The 18,239-nt window shown below is 44.5% G+C and overlaps 2 protein-coding genes across 2 annotated transcripts; one reads left to right on the forward strand and one right to left on the reverse strand.

Annotated features, from left to right (window-relative positions):
• The first annotated feature begins 1,954 nt into the window (after positions 1–1,954).
• Positions 1,955–8,059, forward strand: LOC103654328 (probable calcium-transporting ATPase 8, plasma membrane-type). Its single transcript, XM_008681173.3, has 7 exons — positions 1,955–2,267; positions 4,219–4,273; positions 4,375–6,323; positions 6,412–6,570; positions 6,797–6,968; positions 7,196–7,494; positions 7,656–8,059. The coding sequence occupies exons 1-7, from the start codon at positions 2,082–2,084 to the stop codon at positions 7,962–7,964; spliced, it is 3,129 nt and encodes a 1,042-aa protein (XP_008679395.1). The 5' UTR covers positions 1,955–2,081; the 3' UTR covers positions 7,965–8,059.
• Positions 8,060–8,815: 756 nt separating this feature from the next.
• LOC100280890 (uncharacterized) lies at positions 8,816–12,029 on the reverse strand. The gene is made up of 5 exons (NM_001367146.1): positions 11,337–12,029; positions 9,879–9,925; positions 9,595–9,770; positions 9,236–9,254; positions 8,816–9,107 (listed from the first exon to the last, which is right to left on the reverse strand). The coding sequence occupies exons 1-5, from the start codon at positions 11,878–11,880 to the stop codon at positions 9,003–9,005; spliced, it is 891 nt and encodes a 296-aa protein (NP_001354075.1). The 5' UTR covers positions 11,881–12,029; the 3' UTR covers positions 8,816–9,002.
• Between the last annotated feature and the right edge of the window lie 6,210 nt (positions 12,030–18,239).

An 18,239-nucleotide genomic window follows, 5' to 3' on the forward strand; every position in this document is an offset into this window, starting at 1 on the left:
TATCTTAAAAAAATTAAACTCATACTATTCTTCTACAACACTATTCAAGCTGCCACAATTCCTAGTAGGGATGAAAGTGGTAATCGGAACTGTTAGAACAAATTTAATATTTTAAAATAGATATGTATAAAATTTGATGTTGATCTTTTCTTATGTTATCAAGCACATTAGTACAAATATGAATAAAATATTATATAAGTTGTTTTATGTATTATTTGCTCCCTACAAAACAAAAGGTTGAAAAAATTACCGAATTTATTTCCGAATCCATACCGAAGTTTATATCTATTATTTGAAAAAATGTAGGATGAATTTGAGATTTACCTTTTATGAATCTTAACAAGCTGGATGTTAAAAATAAGAATACAAATTTGTATTGTATATTCTATATCCTATTTATTTGTAATCAAAGAAAAAACTGATTACCGAATAAATACATTTTCCGACCGTTTTCATCCCTAATTCCTAGGAAGACTCAAGCAATAAAAAACACGGACCCGTCTCCACCGTAGCTCTTGGCAGAGAGCATATGGACATAAAAGATCGACCCCAAAATCACCTTTTTCAGCAGCGTCGTTGGAGTTGCTCCATCTTCTTCAAAAAAATCTATCAAACGGTAGACTTCTCTACTGGTTTTTTTTATAAAAATAGAAAGAAATTGTCTCCATAAACTGAGCGAAGTTGGGAGCCTAAAAAAGTGTTTTTTCACCTCTCTCTCTCCCGTAAAAATAGAAGGAGCTGCATTTCTAATCAAATAGAATGCTCCTCCACAAGCTCCTGCTTAAAATAAGAAAGGAGCTATTTTTCTAGATGAGCTAGAATCAAAGCTAAAGTTGATGATGCAAGAGCCCTACTAAAGACGGCCTTAGGACTTTTTTGGTCTGGCTCTTTGGATGCATCTCCACTTCCTCGTGAAGCATGCCAAACGGTAAAAAACGGTTTCTCGTTAAGAGCCCTTCAAAAAAATAGTCGTTTTCTTGTTATGAGCCAGAGCATAAAAAACCTAGCTTATATCACCCCTCTTACTTTTTTCATACACCATTTATAAGAAAAATGCATGAGAAGTTGTTTCATCAAACGAATTGCAAAACAACACTTGCTCTTACAGAAAAGCCAATTAGCCAAGGAGCTAGAACCGAAGTGGTTTTCAAAGGAGACGAAGCTCTACTAAATAAGTTTAATATAAAATAATACTTCACGATCAGTTTGGCTATATTTGTTTCGGCCAAAGATTCGAAAAATAGTAAAGTTAGTGTCGTAAAACTTTGGAATGTATTTAGACATATCATGTCATTTATTATTTAAGTTAAAACATTTTATAAACCACTTAAATTTATGTTATAAACTATAGTTCGACTGAATTAGAGCAGTGTCAAACAGTCCTTGCTATTAGTGGTGTTTGATTTATATATTAGTAACGTGAACGATAACTAATAATATTAAATCATATTTATTTAAGTCTAAATATAATATGATATCATATTAAAAACTGTTACCGTATTATTTAAACTTACTATTAATATATTGTGAATCATTAACATTACCATTACATTATATTTACGGAAACAAACGGTATTAAGGGCCCGTTCGTTTGTTACGTTTTGAAAACATGTCTGTTTTTATTCCTGACCCAAATAGAGTGGATCCAGCTGGTTCACTCAAACCTGGTGAATTTGCGTTACTAAGACCAGGATTCTATCCAAAGGAGACACATAAGGTTTTGTTCCGGATCATGGAAGGAGAAGAAAGTTTAAACCGGGTCTGTTTTGCTTCCAGTTCAAAGCTAAACGAACGGTTGAAATGACTCTAACTGAATTCCAAACCGGACCAATTTATTTCACCTAGAATGAGCCTGAAAACAGGTCAATCCGATCCATCCGAACGGGCCTAAAGGGTGTGCGAATGCGATTGGGAACATAGACTTGTGGTGTATATATATAAACCATTTCCGTACAGGCCACTAGGCCAGTGCTCCCTCGTCTCCCCCGTCGGTCCGGGCCGGAAATCCCCCCACAGTCCCCCACCGCATCTCCCCCGCTCTCGCGGCCTGGGCGTGCGACCGAGACTGCGCGAAGGGAGCGATGGAGAGGCTGGAGAGCTACCTGAAGGAGCACTTCGACGTGCCGCCCAAGAACCCCTCTGAGGAGGCGCAGCGGCGATGGCGGTCCGCCGTTGGCGCGCTCGTCAAGAACCGCCGCCGCCGCTTCCGCATGGTGCCGGACCTCCACCGCCGCAGCCTGGACGAGGCCCAGCGGCGGTCCACCCAGGTATACGCGCTACGTCCTCCTCCGCTTCCGCGTACCGGCCAAATCAAAGCAGTCGCTAGCCAACCAGCTGCCTTTCGTCCGCCACTCTGCTGTCTGCTTGCTAGCCTCCCTTTCCATCGCCATGCACGCTGGACGCTGCCTCGTCGTCTCCTCCGATCTCTCGCCCGGCACCGGCACGTGATGCTTTCTCCGTATGCGATTAATTTTGCCACCCTTTTTCCCCCCTGTCCACCCACCCAACCCATTATGTAATAATCTCTTTATGCCAGCCTAACCGCATCTGGTTCATCCCTATCTACCTCTTGCCCTAAACAAGAAAAAAGAAAAGAAAAAAACAAGTGCACTCTGTAGACTGCACAAAGGCGCGTTTTTTACGGCATGTAGACTGTAGAGAAGTAAGCAGTAAAGCCGAATGACTGGTTTACCAGGCTGGTTGGTGCCTGGTGGTCTTTGTCATACCATCTAGCTGCTGGTCTACATGCAATTTATCAATCGACGGAAAAAAAAGCCACAACTTTTATGCTGCTGTTTCAGCAGCTTCATGCTGCTGTTTCATACAGCGGATACGCGGTCAAATTACCTGGTCAAGCAAGACAGAGTAGGACGGCGACCTCCATGGGAGGAAGGAAGCTTCCAGGAAGCAGCCTTCCGAAATTGCAGGCAGCACCAGAGGGTCAAAGCAGGGCAAGTGCACACACAGGCTGACAGGCAGCAGCATCACCATCACCCACCCCCACATTGGTCCCGTCGTCGCTGGGGGACCCTCCTCAATTGCCTGTCATAGCCTTGTTGTCAATATCTATCTAAGATGTCAGAGTCTGATGACTTATCAAGATGCGCCTAGTTTTTAACCCTTTTCTTTTTTTTTCCTTGACTCGGAGAATCCAACGTTTTTGTCTTATTTAGCTAGTGGATGATTTTAGGAGTAGTTATTGTATGTGCTCTAGTTTTGGCGCATCCTAGCCAGCCCCAGGTGGTTGCACGCACGCCCATTTTCAAGGGGGAGACAGAAGGAATACTGTAGTCTGCTACTAATAGTTAGCCGCTAGAATTAGCTCAGAGATTTAGGACAACTGAGCTAATAAAGTAATAAACCAGCTAACTGTTGTTAGCTATACCTCTAAAATAAGGGGTTGTTTGAATGAACTAGAGCTAATAGTTAGTGGCTAAAATTAGTTGAGACATTCAAACAATTTAGCTAATAGTTCAGCTATTAGTTATTTTTGGTAAACTAGTTAATAGTTAGGGCCCGTTTGGTTCCTTTAGTCCATGAACTAAAGTTTAATTAAGAGTCTAAAGTTTAGTTCCTACCTTGTTTGGTTCTATTGAGACTAAAACAGTTTAGTCCCTGTTTTAGTCACACCGTTTGGCAATTTAGAGACTAAATGAGACTAAAATGGAGGGACTAATCTTTTGTCCCTCAAACCAAACAGGCCCTTAGTTAGTTATTTGTTAGCTAGCTAATTTCACTAACAATTTTTAGGGGATGTTTGGATGCACTATAACTAATAGTTAGTTAGTTACAAATTGTTATTGGAATTAGCTAGCTAATAAATATTTACCTAACTATTAACTAATTTACTAAAAATAGCTAATAGCTGAACCATTAGCTAGGATGCATGTTTGGATGTCTCAACTAATTTTAGCTACTAACTATTACCATCTAGTTCATTCAAACACCCCCTTAGCTAACTAATTATTAGTTCTAGTGTATTCAAACACCCTCTAACTATTATTTGTTAGCGGCTCTAATCCAGCTAAAACCAGCTAATAACTTATTAGATGACTAACAATTAGCTCTAGAGTTTTGGAACGGGTTCTAATAAACTACAGAGCATCGTCTCAATATTCACGCAGTACCTTGTATCTCAAATCACAAGCAATGAAAGAAATATCATCATTCCTTTATGCACGTAAAGTCACATCAGCTTTCCATTCTTTCTTCTCGCAGGAAAAAATCCGGCTTGCCCTCTATGTGCAGAAGGCTGCCATGACCTTCATTGATGGTATGCATGTATTACATACCATACCTGCTGCTGCTTGTCTTGCAGTGTATTCTGCTGCTAACTCCCATGCATCTAACTCTGTCCTGATGGCGGTGTTAAAGGTGCCAAGCACAAAGACTACCGGATCACAGAGGATATCAGAAACGCTGGGTTCTCCATAAACCCAGACGAGCTGGCATCGATCACAAGCAAGCACGACGCGAAAGCCTTAAAGATGCACGGCGGGGTGGACGGGGTGTCGAAGAAGATCCGGTCGGCGTTGGACCATGGCATATCTGCCAGCGACCTAGACACGAGGCAAAGCATCTACGGCGTCAACCGGTACGCGGAGAAGCCTTCGAGAACGTTCTGGATGTTTGTGTGGGACGCGTTGCAGGACATGACTCTGATCATCCTGATGGTGTGCGCTCTGCTGTCTGCTGCCGTCGGTCTGGCGTCTGAAGGCTGGCCCAGGGGCATGTACGATGGCCTGGGGATCATGCTCAGCATCCTGCTGGTTGTCATGGTCACTGCTGTCAGTGACTACAGGCAGTCGCTCCAGTTCAAGGAGCTTGACAATGAGAAGAAGAAGATATTCATCCATGTGACCAGAGACGGATCCCGGCAGAAGGTCTCTATCTATGACTTGGCGGTCGGTGACATCGTGCATCTGTCCATCGGAGACCAGGTGCCTGCCGACGGGCTGTACGTGCATGGATACTCCCTTTTGATCGACGAGTCCAGCTTGTCAGGCGAGAGCGAGCCGGTCTATGTTTCTCAGGACAAGCCATTCATCTTGGCGGGGACTAAGGTTCAGGATGGGTCAGCTAAGATGATGGTGACCGCCGTCGGCATGCGCACCGAGTGGGGAAGGTTGATGAGCACGCTGAGCGAGGGAGGAGAGGACGAGACGCCGCTGCAGGTCAAGCTGAACGGAGTTGCAACCATCATTGGCAAGATCGGCCTGTTGTTTGCCACATTGACATTTGTTGTCCTGATGGTTAGGTTCCTCATTGAGAAAGGTTTGACGGTTGGTCTGTCCAAATGGTACTCTACTGATGCGCTGACTATAGTGAACTACTTCGCGACTGCTGTCACTATTATCGTCGTCGCTGTTCCTGAAGGGCTGCCTCTTGCTGTTACTCTGAGCCTTGCATTTGCGATGAAGAAGCTAATGAATGATAAGGCACTTGTCCGGCACCTTTCAGCGTGTGAGACTATGGGATCTGCCGGAACCATCTGCACGGATAAAACGGGAACTTTGACTACTAACCATATGGTGGTCGACAAGATATGGGCATCCGAGGTCTCAAAATCGGTTACCGATAGCAGTAGTTTGGAAGATCTGGCTTCTGCCGTTTCTCCAGCCACATTGAGCCTGCTTCTGCAAGGAATTTTTGAGAACACCAGCGCAGAGGTAGTCAATGAGAAGGATGGCAAGCAGACTGTCTTGGGAACTCCGACAGAGAGGGCAATATTTGAGTTTGGCTTGAAACTGGAAGGTCTTGGTGCTGAGGATAGGACCTGCACCAAGGTCAAGGTCGAGCCGTTCAATTCGGTTAAGAAGAAGATGGCGGTGCTGGTCTCGTTGCACGATGGCGGCTCGTACCGCTGGTTCACCAAAGGCGCGTCGGAGATCGTTGTGGAGATGTGCGACATGATGATAGATGGCGATGGGAACAGCGTCCCCTTGTCAGAAGCTCAGAGAAAGATCGTCTTGGATACTATCAACTCCTTTGCTTCAGATGCTTTGAGGACACTGTGCTTGGCGTATAAGGATGTGGATGGTCTCGAGGACGACGACGACGATGCAGATAGCCCAACAAGTGGTTTCACTCTAATCTGCATTTTTGGCATCAAGGATCCCTTGCGCCCAGGAGTCAAGGACGCTGTGGAGGCCTGTAAGTCTGCTGGCATCGTCGTGAGAATGGTGACCGGTGACAACATCAATACAGCCAAAGCTATAGCCAAAGAGTGTGGGATACTAACTGATGGTGACCTAGCAATAGAAGGGCCAGAATTCCGCAGCAAGAGCCCAGAAGAGATGAGGGACATAATACCTAAGATTCGGGTTCATTTCACTTCCCTCAACCGCTAATATCTATTAAGATTTCTTTTTTTTCTCTCTCTCAATTTTGATCGTCTTTCAACATCGGCAGGTCATGGCTCGTTCTTTACCGTTGGACAAGCATACCCTTGTGACGAACTTGCGAGGTATGTTTCGCGAGGTGGTTGCTGTGACAGGTGACGGCACGAATGATGCTCCAGCGTTGCATGAAGCAGATATCGGCCTTGCTATGGGCATAGCAGGAACAGAGGTACTGGATTATTATGTCGCATTGGTTCATGAATGACAGGGATACATAGGTTGTGACTCTATGATTCGAGAGTTGGTCAAAATAACCTACCTAGTAATTTTTAGATCTTAATCTTAGGTCATTACATGATTCAAATAGTTTGGAAATTTTCACTTACAAGAGCCTTTTCCTTCAGCAACTCACCATGTCCCTTGAAAGATAATTATATAAACTGACATATTTCCAGGTTGCCAAGGAGAGTGCTGATGTGATAGTGCTTGATGACAATTTCACAACTATAATAAATGTCGCGAGGTGGGGTCGTGCGGTTTACATAAACATCCAAAAGTTCGTGCAGTTCCAGCTGACTGTCAACATTGTTGCTTTGGTCATCAACTTCGTCTCAGCATGCATTACAGGTGCGCGCATCATCATCTGTAGTAGTGTTTCCTTTCTCCAATGCCAGTATTGCCATGGTCGTTTTACCCAAAAACACTGTTCTGCACTGTAGATTGCATTGTTTGCAGAATATAGTTTGAATATGGATATGCCGGGATGGGTAAACTGCGGGAGATAGTCTTAGTAAATTCCTAATATCCCCCCTATCGAAATAACAATATGTTTGGCTCTCCTCGTATCACAACAGGGAGCGCTCCGCTCACAGCGGTGCAACTGTTGTGGGTGAATATGATTATGGATACATTAGGAGCTCTAGCTCTAGCAACGGAGCCTCCAAACGATGACATGATGAAGAGACCACCTGTCGGGCGAGGGGAAAGCTTCATCACCAAGGTCATGTGGAGAAATATCATTGGGCAAAGTTTGTACCAGTTGGTTGTGCTCGGAGCCCTCATGTTTGGCGGGGAACAGTTTCTGAACATCAAGGGCGCGGATTCCAAATCTGTTGTCAATACTCTCATATTCAACTCCTTCGTGTTCTGCCAGGTGAGCGCATCATTATCGACACACTTTGGTTACTGGTAGGGGTGGTAATGGATCATGATCCAAATGCTTCTTCACAGACAAAATGTTTGTTCTGGTCAGCGCATAAGCATACGATCTGACGGGCTCGAAAATCATGTTGCCTGTCTGTCTGTCTGTCTCAGGTGTTCAACGAAATAAACAGCAGAGAAATGGAGAAGATCAACGTGTTCCGCGGCATGGTCACCAACTGGATCTTCATCGCGATCATAGCCGCGACGGTCCTGTTCCAAGTGGTGATCGTAGAGCTGCTCGGCACCTTTGCCAGCACCGTCCCACTCGACTGGCGGCTTTGGCTGCTTAGCGTCGGCCTCGGATCGGTTAGCTTGGTCGTCGGTGCCGTCCTCAAGTGCATACCAGTTGCCAAATCGAACGGAGCTCCTGCGAGTCCCAACGGCTACGCCCCGCTCCCCAGCGGTCCTGACGACATTTAGCTGAAGAAGAGGGGATGCATGGAGAAAAGAAGTTGCATCCGATTTTTGCGTCTTGTTTGGAATAAGTAATGAACCACTGGCTAGGCTCAGCTTTAGCAGATTGTTCTATATATATATATATATATATATATATATATATATATATATATATATATATATATATATATATATATATATATATTGTCCTGCAATTACACGATCTTCCTGTTTGCTGATTGTTCTATATATGAATGAACGCAATGCAAGGCACCATTATTTCCACGAGCCATGGCCTTAAGGAAACGAAGTTCTTGGCCAACTCTATGGTCTCATTATATACCAAATTTTGATACACATGAGTATTTTATTAGGTCATTTGTTATGTCCCACTGGATATAGTATATTTTCTCTTGTTCATACCCGCTACTTGATAGGAAACTCGCTAACATATGATATGTGGGTTCAAATTAAGAGGCTCATGCATGAGCTTATAATGGTGTTGTTATTTAATGCTAAATGTTGTTAACCTTGTGATAAAATTATGTTGGATTCGATAAATTTATCATGCTAGCACTAAGGTAATATATCATTTAGTATCTTAATATGTTATTTTAACATCTTTTAATATCGATAAGGTATGTAGTTTTAACATTTTATATGTGGTAATTACTTTCGTGGTCTAAATGATTATGTCCATTATAATGTTAATGCGTATAGGGCGTATAGGTATATCTATGATGGATAGTGAATATGGATATGAGGCATTATATCTCTAGATATGAATATGGTTTTGTGTGTCCAGTAGATAGCTTACCCATTGCCATCCCTAGAGCCACCAATACCAACCACATACCACAACCACAAAGCATCTGTTCAACCAACAGGTACATTCTCCATTTCAGAGCAACTTTATGATTCACAACACAAGTTAAATCCAGAATCAAAACAACTCGTCTAAAAACAACTCTGCGAACATAAATCTCTTTACAGCAGGCATAATATTACAGTACTATTGGAAAAGCTTATAAAGCTTGTTTTGAGCGGCGGAGTGGACTGCCACTACGCAATGAGGAAAGGCAGCACGGTCAGCATGAAGGCCTCGTAGGTGAAAGTCGCCGACCCAGAGTAGGCGGTGTCCTTCTCCTTGAACTTCTCTGTCAGCCCCTGCGAAGTGATCCAAAAAACAATGACCACAGGTAAGATCGTTCGTAACTGCATTTGCAAGATCAGACGCAAAGAGAAAGTTTGAAATGGTCGAGTTTGCACACTACAGTGCAGGCGTTATTAGTTACCTTAACAGTGAGGCAGCATCTGCATAGGTAAAGAAAGAAAAAAGAAAACACGGTCAGTAGTTGAGGTACAGGGCAAACTGAATGCAGATAGGACATAAAAAAAATCAGTTTTAGACATGTCAATAGTCTTGCATCAGAAACCATAGCTGAACTTAGCAGGGCAGTTCATTGACATATCAGTCAAAGTAATCCTTTAACTAGTTATAAAATAACTTTATTACTCATAGGCTGATGATATCAGGCCAGTTATGAACATCCATGACAACAACACTGCGAAAATACAATAATTTCCTTACTGATAAGGTGCAGCAAACATTGTTAAGAAACGAGCAGCAGTTAGATTGAAGGGAGGTCCTTACTCAATGAAGTTGTCATATTCGATTGCTTTGCTCTTGCCCCCAGTCTTGTCAAATTTAGACACAAGCAGATCAAGGACAGTTGGAGACACAGAATATCCGAGACTGAGAAGAGCATCGCGCAGTTCTGACATGTCGATCCTGCCACTTCGATCACGATCAAACCTCTCAAATATTGCCTGAAAAATACAGCAAAAAACATCACTTCACTGCAATAATTCGTTGGTCAATTTTGCATACATACAAGTGAAGTGGAAAAGGGAGCAGTGAGTTGCAGGTCGTCTTACTCTCCAGTTCTGAAGACTGTAAAACACAGAAGTAAATTCCTTGGGTCCTGAAAGGGCAGAAACAGAAATTAGCATATTTTTATCAAGAAAAGCAGACTGTACAGGACATAGAAAGGAAATACTGAATCTGATATAGGTGTGCTTCGTACTAGTCAGAAAAAGGGAGAGGAAAAGGAACACAAGTTAGCACTGGCCTTTTAAGGTCACACGAATGAAGAAACATTCGTCTCATGGCTTGAATAAAATGGTATATGAAAATCTTGCACAAATTGTTTTGACTACGAAGATCAAGTTAAGAATATCAAATCACACAGAATCAGTACCCAGCTGGATCCAAACTCCAGCAAACAGGATTGCCCAAAAGGCATCATTACCATTACCAAACTATGTGCCACTGTTACATCGAAAGTCTTGAGAGTGAGATAGCCTACTAGCAATACTTCATTTGTTCAAACGCTACAGAGAAGTTCCATAGGGGAACTTCATGTTACTTACAGTACAATATGTTTTGAGCACATCATCGGTACTAAAAAAATAACCTTATAACCATGAAGTCATCTGCATGACCATCTTGGATTTTGCGCATAGAGAAATGGATGCACTTGATCGATTCAATATTGGCCACTCGATCAGAGTGTAAAATTTAACTAAACTATCTGCTTCGTTAAGGAATGATCAAATTGCTAGTTTGTCAGTACAGAACAAAGAACAGACCAGTTGGTATGCCTGTGGCAGATAGTAAATAATTTCTAAATAAACACATCTAGAGCTGACTGAATCCATGGGGCCTCCTTGGTTGCCAAACTATGTGCCAGGCGGCCAGCATTTACAGGCAAATGGCTAGGGAGCGACATGGCCTACTAGCAGTACTCGACCTGTTGACACACTATAAAAGAAGGTTCATGGTCTACAATAAAGGCTGCCAACAAGAACTCCACGTTCCTTGCAGTATGTACAGCGCATGGTCAGTACTGGAACTTAATCCCATATGCACGCAAGTCATCTACAGCCTACTACTCTACATGATCATCTTGGACCCTGCGCATAAAGAAATGGGTCTAGTTGATCAAATCAATATTTGGCCCTAAATCCAAGTCCCAGTTCGTCTGGCTTCTTGCCAGATGCCAGCGCCGCAGCTCGGTAGGTAGCCGGAGATGGTACCGCCAACAAGTTTGCTATGGGACTTTTTTTTAACATTTTAGAAGTTACTTTTTAGAAAAAGCTAAAAGAAGTTGGAGGAAGCATTTGCTGCTGGCCTGCTGCCGCGTGCAGTTCTTTTTGGCGACCTGGAGAACACCATGATTGGTTTTAGGAACTAACGCTCTGTCTCGATAGATCGATCCGTGCTGCGCGACAGATCGAACAAGAACAACAGAAAGAAATTGCAATTTTACGACAGTCGAGGGGAAGGAAGGAGGTCTCAGGGTGAGGTCGGTCGTCGACGTCTGGCGCACTCACCGATCTTGCGGACGTTGGTGTTGGTGAAGAGGTACATGAGGAGGTGGACGGTGCGGAGGCTGAAGCTCTGGTTGTACCCGGACAGCGCGGACTGCAGCTCCTTGTCGTCGATCATGCCGCTGCCGTCGCGGTCGGCCGCCTGGAAGCAGGCCACGACGTTGGGGTCGGTGCCGGGCGGGAACGCGGAGGGCACCAGCGACGCGAACGGGCTGCCGAACCCTGCCGGGGCCCCGCCCCCGTACGGGGGCTGCTGCTGCGGGGCGCCGCCGTAGGGCGGCGGCTGCGAGGCGCCGTACCCGTACCCGCCCCCGCCCCCGCCCCCGCCGCCGTAGGGCTGGGAGGGGGGCGGCGCGCCGTAGGATGGGGGAGGCGCGCCGTAGTAGGGGGGCGCGGAGGAGGTCGAGGTCTTGCCTTCCTTGGGCGGCTTCTCGCCGTACGGCGGGGCGGAGGGCGCGGGCGAGGAGCCGTAGGGCGGCGGCGGGGCGCCGTAGCCCCCGCCGGGACCGTAGGGGTAGCCGGAGCCGGGAGGCGGGTAGCCGGCCATGGGAGGGAGACCGAGACGGCGTGGAGGAGGGAGACGGCGAGATCGCAGCAGCGGTGGTTGTGCTCGCTGTTCGGAATGGAACGCGGGATTAAATGCCGGTGACGCACGCAGGTAGAGATGCCGAAGGGGGGAGCAAAGCAACGGGCAGGTTTCCTTGGGTTGGCTGGCTGGGCTGGTCCTTGCCTTTTTATGATGACGTGGCGAACTGGAGCGGCTCCGCCTGTGGGGAGGGAGAGGGAGCGTGTCAAACTCTGGGGACGCGTCGCGACGGCAGCATGCGCGTCGTGGCCAAGGACCGTGTCCGTGCGTGTCTCTTGACGACGGCGTCAGCGTGCGATTGCAGACGGGAGCAGCTGTACGACGTACGGCCATCGTCGTCGTGCCTCCACGCCACGCGTTTTGTCTCTTCTCTCTGACTCTCTCTCTCTCTGACTCTCTCTGCGAAATGCATGCACGCTCTGTATTCCTCTCGCGAACAGAAAATGTCTGCTATTTTCGTCCCATCAGGGAGGGCCCCGGATGGCCAACGGTTGCCTTACGGTACGGTCAGCTTCACGTTAGCATCAAAGGCTCCAAATACCAAACAGATCTTTGCAGTTTTGCTATCTAAGGGTTGTTCAGTGCACAGTAACAACCAAGGAGTCGTTGTAACATAAATAGTAACGATAATAATTCGCACTTAGTACCCGCTATGGGAATAAATTTAAATATATTGGTATCAGTTTCTAGTATGGTATCTCTTTACGATTTGTCACACCCAAATTTAAAGTCAAATTCAAACGCAAATCAAATGTGTGATAGGATCTAGTATGGTATCTTCTCTGTGACTCTCTCTCTCTGCGAAATGCATGCACGCTTTGTATTCCTCTCGTGAACAAAAAATGTCTGCTATTTTCGTCCCACGAGTGAGGGCCCGGGATGGCCAATGTTGGACTGGGTATTCAGTTTATTAGGATAATTCAGTTCGGTCTATTTAGATTTATGATTTTCAAAATATTTTAGGAATCGAACACGAATAGACTCATAATTTTAGTTCGGTCTATTCGACCCACCAAATAGATCCGAACTGTAGAGAAACTAGTATATTTTGTTAAAATATATACAATAAATAATTAATTGAAAGTACTATTACTACTACAAGTGACTATAAAAATTAGCATACAAAGATATATATACTATTGTTAAGATAATATCATTATTTCTAGCTAATAAGTTCATAAATTATATAATAATACTATCACATATTAAGAGATTTTTATATTTCGGGTTATTAGGTCTATTCGGGTTTTAAAGGTTAGAAATCGAACCCGAACTCATACCCCGAAATATAGCACATATAGGAATCGAATCCGAACCTGAAAATTCGAATAGACCGATAATTCGGTCTATTCGGGTTCGGTTCTAAAATGCCCGCCCCTAGGCCAACGGTTGCCTTACGGTACGGTCAGCTTCACGTTAGGAGCAAAGGCTCCAAATACCAAACAGATCTTTGCAGTTTTGCTATCTAAGGGTTGTTCAGTGCATAGTAACAACTAAGAGTCGTTGGAACATAAATAGTAACGATAATAATTCACACTTAGTACCCGCGGGAATAAATTTGAATATGTTGGTATCAGTTTCCAGTATGGTATCCTTACGATTTGTCACACCCAGACTTAAGGTCAAATTCAGGCGCAAATCAAATATGTGATAGGATCAAGTCTCACACATATGATGACTCATGTTATAGAAACGAATGTCGCATTTTTACTATATAATAGGATTTATGTACAAAATAGCTAAATAATTACATCATATGCAGACAACGATCCTCCGCAACCATATTTGACTGGGAGACGATGGCCTAAACCTCTCACGAACTTATCGCGATATCCTTCATGCTCCTCATCTTGGCGGTACATATCCTTGACCTGGGGTGTGAGTATAGCAAGGGTGTGCTCACATACGTTCATCGCTCAACAAGTTGTGGGGAATAATGTGCATGAGCTCACTTACAGTGAGGTTCATGTGAAGTGTAAGGCTTACCAAAAAAGATGGTTAAAGCTAACCATTGCTTTTAAAGTTGATCAGAGTTTTATTAGCAGTTACTAAGTATAAGTAGATATCAACCCAATTAAGTAAGAGATCACAATTAATAATAACACCCACAATACAATGCAAATGACAAATTAAGTTTAATTTCATAAATTAATCATGTGAGAGTCCTGAGTCGCTCTTGACCGTGAGCACGACAGATATACTAGTTTTACACTCTGCAGAGGTTGCGCCCTTTACCCACAAGTCGTGTATCCCGTCTAGCCAGGGTTTGCAAGACCCTTAGACACTTCCGAGGTGAATGGATAGGGATCTACTACGAGGGCTTTACAAAGTTCCACTAGCTTTAAAAAACCCGCCACGGTTTCTGAGAAGGGCAATATAGGAATCCCTTATCCGAAAAGTCATCTTAGCAAGATCGACCCGAGAACCTCCCTATACGCAACTCCTCTACCGCCCTTGCCCCTTTCGGGTAAGGTAGTCCTCCACTAGTTTTCCTAATTAGTCAGCCAAGGACGTCCCATTCCACCCTTGTGGTAGCACGGATATCTCAAGTTAAGCTCCATGTTCCAATTAACACAATGATCTTATCATGAACAATAATTAAAACGACAACATAACTAGAACATGATCATAATATATAAAACTCACTCCGTTCGGTTGAATTAGTCGTTCTAGCCATTTTGAGATAGGTTACAGAAGATGGCAAATGACGGATGTAACCCTGGTTTATCTTGATTAAGAGTGAATACAATACAACTGTTAAATAGTATTTAATCGTTGGCTCCTTGATCAAAGCGGCACCAAAGGTGTGAATAGACGACGACGGCGGAGTATACTGGAATGGGTGCTCGAGTGGGTGCGGTATATGTACGCCGAGTGGATGCCCTTTACGGGAGTTGGACCGTCGAAGTGACAAATTCAAAGGACATCTCATTTCGGCTAGAACGACAAATTCAACCAGACAGAGGGAGTACTGAAAGGGAAATGTGCCCTTCGGCCATTTCTAAAGGATTTTGGTGATTAAGTGCCCAACACAAATGCTTTAAGTGATACTTATGCCAAAGACCCAAAAAGTGCAAATCAAGATGAAAGGTATGTTTCTAGACTTGGTACATTGATTTGAAGACTAATGTATTGTGTCTAAGTGCTAGAAACAGGAGAAATCGTTTTGGAGAAAAGTGGGTTGTGTACAGCAAAAATGCAGCTCGGTCTGGGTGCACCGGACTGTCCGGTGGTGCACCGGACAGTGTCCGGTGCGCCAGGCCGACTGATGGTCAACTGGCTGCTCTCGGGTCTCGTCGGCGGCGTACGGCTAAAATTCACCGGACTATCTGGTGGTGCACCGGACTGTCCTGTGAGTCAACGGTCGGCCACGCCAACGGTCGACCGCGCAATCCGCGCATGACGCGTGGCCGAGCCAACGGTCAGATGGGAGCACCGGACTGTCCGGTGCACACCGGACAGTGTCCGGTGCGCCAACGGCTCCAAATCTTCAACGGTCGGCTGCGCCAACTTAAGAAGGCAATCTGCACCGGACACTGAACAGTGCCTGTCCGGTGGCACACCGGACTGTCCGGTGTGCCACCCGATAGAAGGCAAGAATTGCCTTCCCTGATTGCCTCCAACGGCTCCTAGCTGCATTGGGGCTATAAAAGGGACCCCTAGGCACATGGAGGAGAAACACAAGCATTCTTTGATCATCTCTAAGCACCAAGACTTCATTCTAGCGCATTTGATTTTTTTGTGATAGCAATTTGAGCTCTTCTTGAGTTGAGAACTCCGTGTGTGAACTTAGAGCTCAAGTTGTGACTAGTGTGCGTATTTGTGTTGTTGCTTTTGAGACTTGTGTGTGTTGCTTTTCCCTCCCTTACATCCGTGCTTCTTTGTGATCATCATTTGTAAGGGCGAGAGGCTCCAAGTTGTGGAGATTCCTCGCAAACGGGATATAGTGAAAGAAAGAAAAACACCGTGGTATTCAAGTGGATCTTTGGATCACTTGAAAGGGGTTGAGTGTAACCCTCGTCCATTGGGATGCCACAACGTGGAGTAGGCAAGTGTTGTACTTGGCCAAACCACGGGATAAACCATCGTGTCTCTTGTGCTTGTTCTCATTGTGACTATTGTGTTTCACAAGAGCTTGGTCCTTAGCCACTTGATTTCATTGTGCAAACACTTAATCAAGTTTTGTGGCTTTAAGTTTTAAGTTTTTACAGGATCACCTATTCACCCCCCTCTAGGTGCTTTCAATTGGTATGAGAGCCATTCTCTTCATGAAAGGGACTAATCGCCCGAAGGGATGGATCCTAAGGGAAAGGGGACGGTGATCAACGACAAGGAGAAGGAGTCCTTCATCAATGAGCCAAAAGACGACAAGCCCACTGACTCGGGCTCAAGTCACAAGAAGAAGGATGGTAAGAAGAAGAGGCGCATCAAGAAGATAGTCTACTACGACAGCGACGAGTCCTCTTCTTCCCAAAGAGACGACGATGAGAAAAAGAAAACGGTCAACTCAAACTTTTCTTTTGATTATTCTCATATTCCGCAAAATTCCAATGCTCATCTACTTTCCATTCCTCTTGGTAAACCTCCACACTTTGATGGAGAGGACTACGGATTTTGGAGTCACAAAATGCGTAGCCACTTGTTCTCTCTTCATCCAAGTATATGGGAGATAGTAGAAAATGGAATGCAATTTGATAGTACGAATAATCCCATGTTTATCAATGAACAAATTCACAAAAATGCACAAGCTACCACTGTTCTTTTAGCATCCTTGTGCAGGGAAGAGTATCATAAGGTGGGCGGCTTGGATAATGCCAAGCAAATTTGGGACACCCTCAAGATCTCACATGAGAGGAACGACGCCACCCTGATCACCAAGATGGAGTTGGTGGAAGGCGAATTAGGAAGGTTCGCAATGATCAGGGGGGAGGAGCCAACTCAAACGTACAACAGGCTCAAGACCCTGGTCAACAAAATCAGGAGCTATGGAAGCACGAGATGGACGGACCATGACGTCGTCCGGCTTATGCTAAGGTCCTTCACTGTCCTTGATCCTCATCTTGTAAACTCTATTCATGAAAATCCTAGGTACACCAAGATGACGCCCGAGGAAATACTCGGAAAGTTTGTAAGCGGGCGAATGATGATCAAGGAGGCAAGATATGTTGATGAGGCGTTGAATGGCCCAATGCCGATCCACGAGCCTCAAACTGTTGCTCTCAAAGCAACAAGCAGCAGGGAAGGGCTACCTAGCAAGGTGGCGCAAGTTGAGGCGGCCAGGCTAAATGAAGATGAAATGGCCCTCATCATCAAGCGCTTCAAGACAGCGCTCAAAGGTCGCAAGGAGCATCCCAACAAGAGCAAGACGAAGGGAAAGCGCTCCTGCTTCAAGTGTGGTAAGATTGGTCACTTTATTGCTAACTGTCCCGATAATGATAGTGACCAGGAACAAGGAAAGAATGAGAAGAGAGAGAACAAGAAGGTTTACAAGAAGGCTAAGGGCGAAGCACACCTTGGAAAAGAATGGGACTCGGATTGTTCTTCGTCCGACTCCGACGACGAAGGACTCGCCGCCACGGCCTTCAACAAATCGTCTCTCTTCCCCAACGAGCATCACACCTGCCTCATGGCAAAGGAGAAGAAGGTAAGCACTCGAAATACTATTGCATACGCTTCTTCAAGTGATGATGAATCTAGTGATGATGAAGTAGACTACGCAAGTTTATTCAAAGGCTTAGATAGAACTAAAATTGATAAGATCAATGAATTAAATGATGCGTTGAATGAGAAGAATAGATTTCTAGAAAAGCAAGAGGATCTTTTATATGAAGAGCATGATAAATTTGTAAGTGTGCAAAAGTCTCTTGCTTTAGAAGTTAAAAGAAATGAAATGCTTTCATGTGAATTATCTACTTGTCATGAGTCTATTTCTAGTCTAAAGAGTGTTAATGATGACTTAAATGCTAAGTTAGAAGTAGCAAATAAATCTAGCTCATGTATTGAACATGTAGTAATTTGTAATAGGTGTAAGGATTTTAATGTTGATGCATGTGTTGAGCACCTTACTTCTATTGCAAAATTAAATGGTGAAGTGGCTAGTCTTAATGCCCAACTTAAGACTAGTAAGAATGACTTTGACAAACTAAAATTTGCAAGGGATGCCTACACTATTGGTAGACACCCCTCAATTAAGGACGGGCTTGGCTTTAAAAGGGAAGCCAAGAACTTAACAAGCCCAAGAGCTCTCATTTTCAACAAGGAAAAGGGAAAGGCTCCTATGGCTAATAATAGTCAAAAGAATCATGCATTTATTTATGATA

The sequence above is a fragment of the Zea mays genome, chromosome 4, assembly GCF_902167145.1.
Source record: "Zea mays cultivar B73 chromosome 4, Zm-B73-REFERENCE-NAM-5.0, whole genome shotgun sequence".
NCBI classification, from domain to species: Eukaryota; Viridiplantae; Streptophyta; class Magnoliopsida; order Poales; family Poaceae; genus Zea; species Zea mays.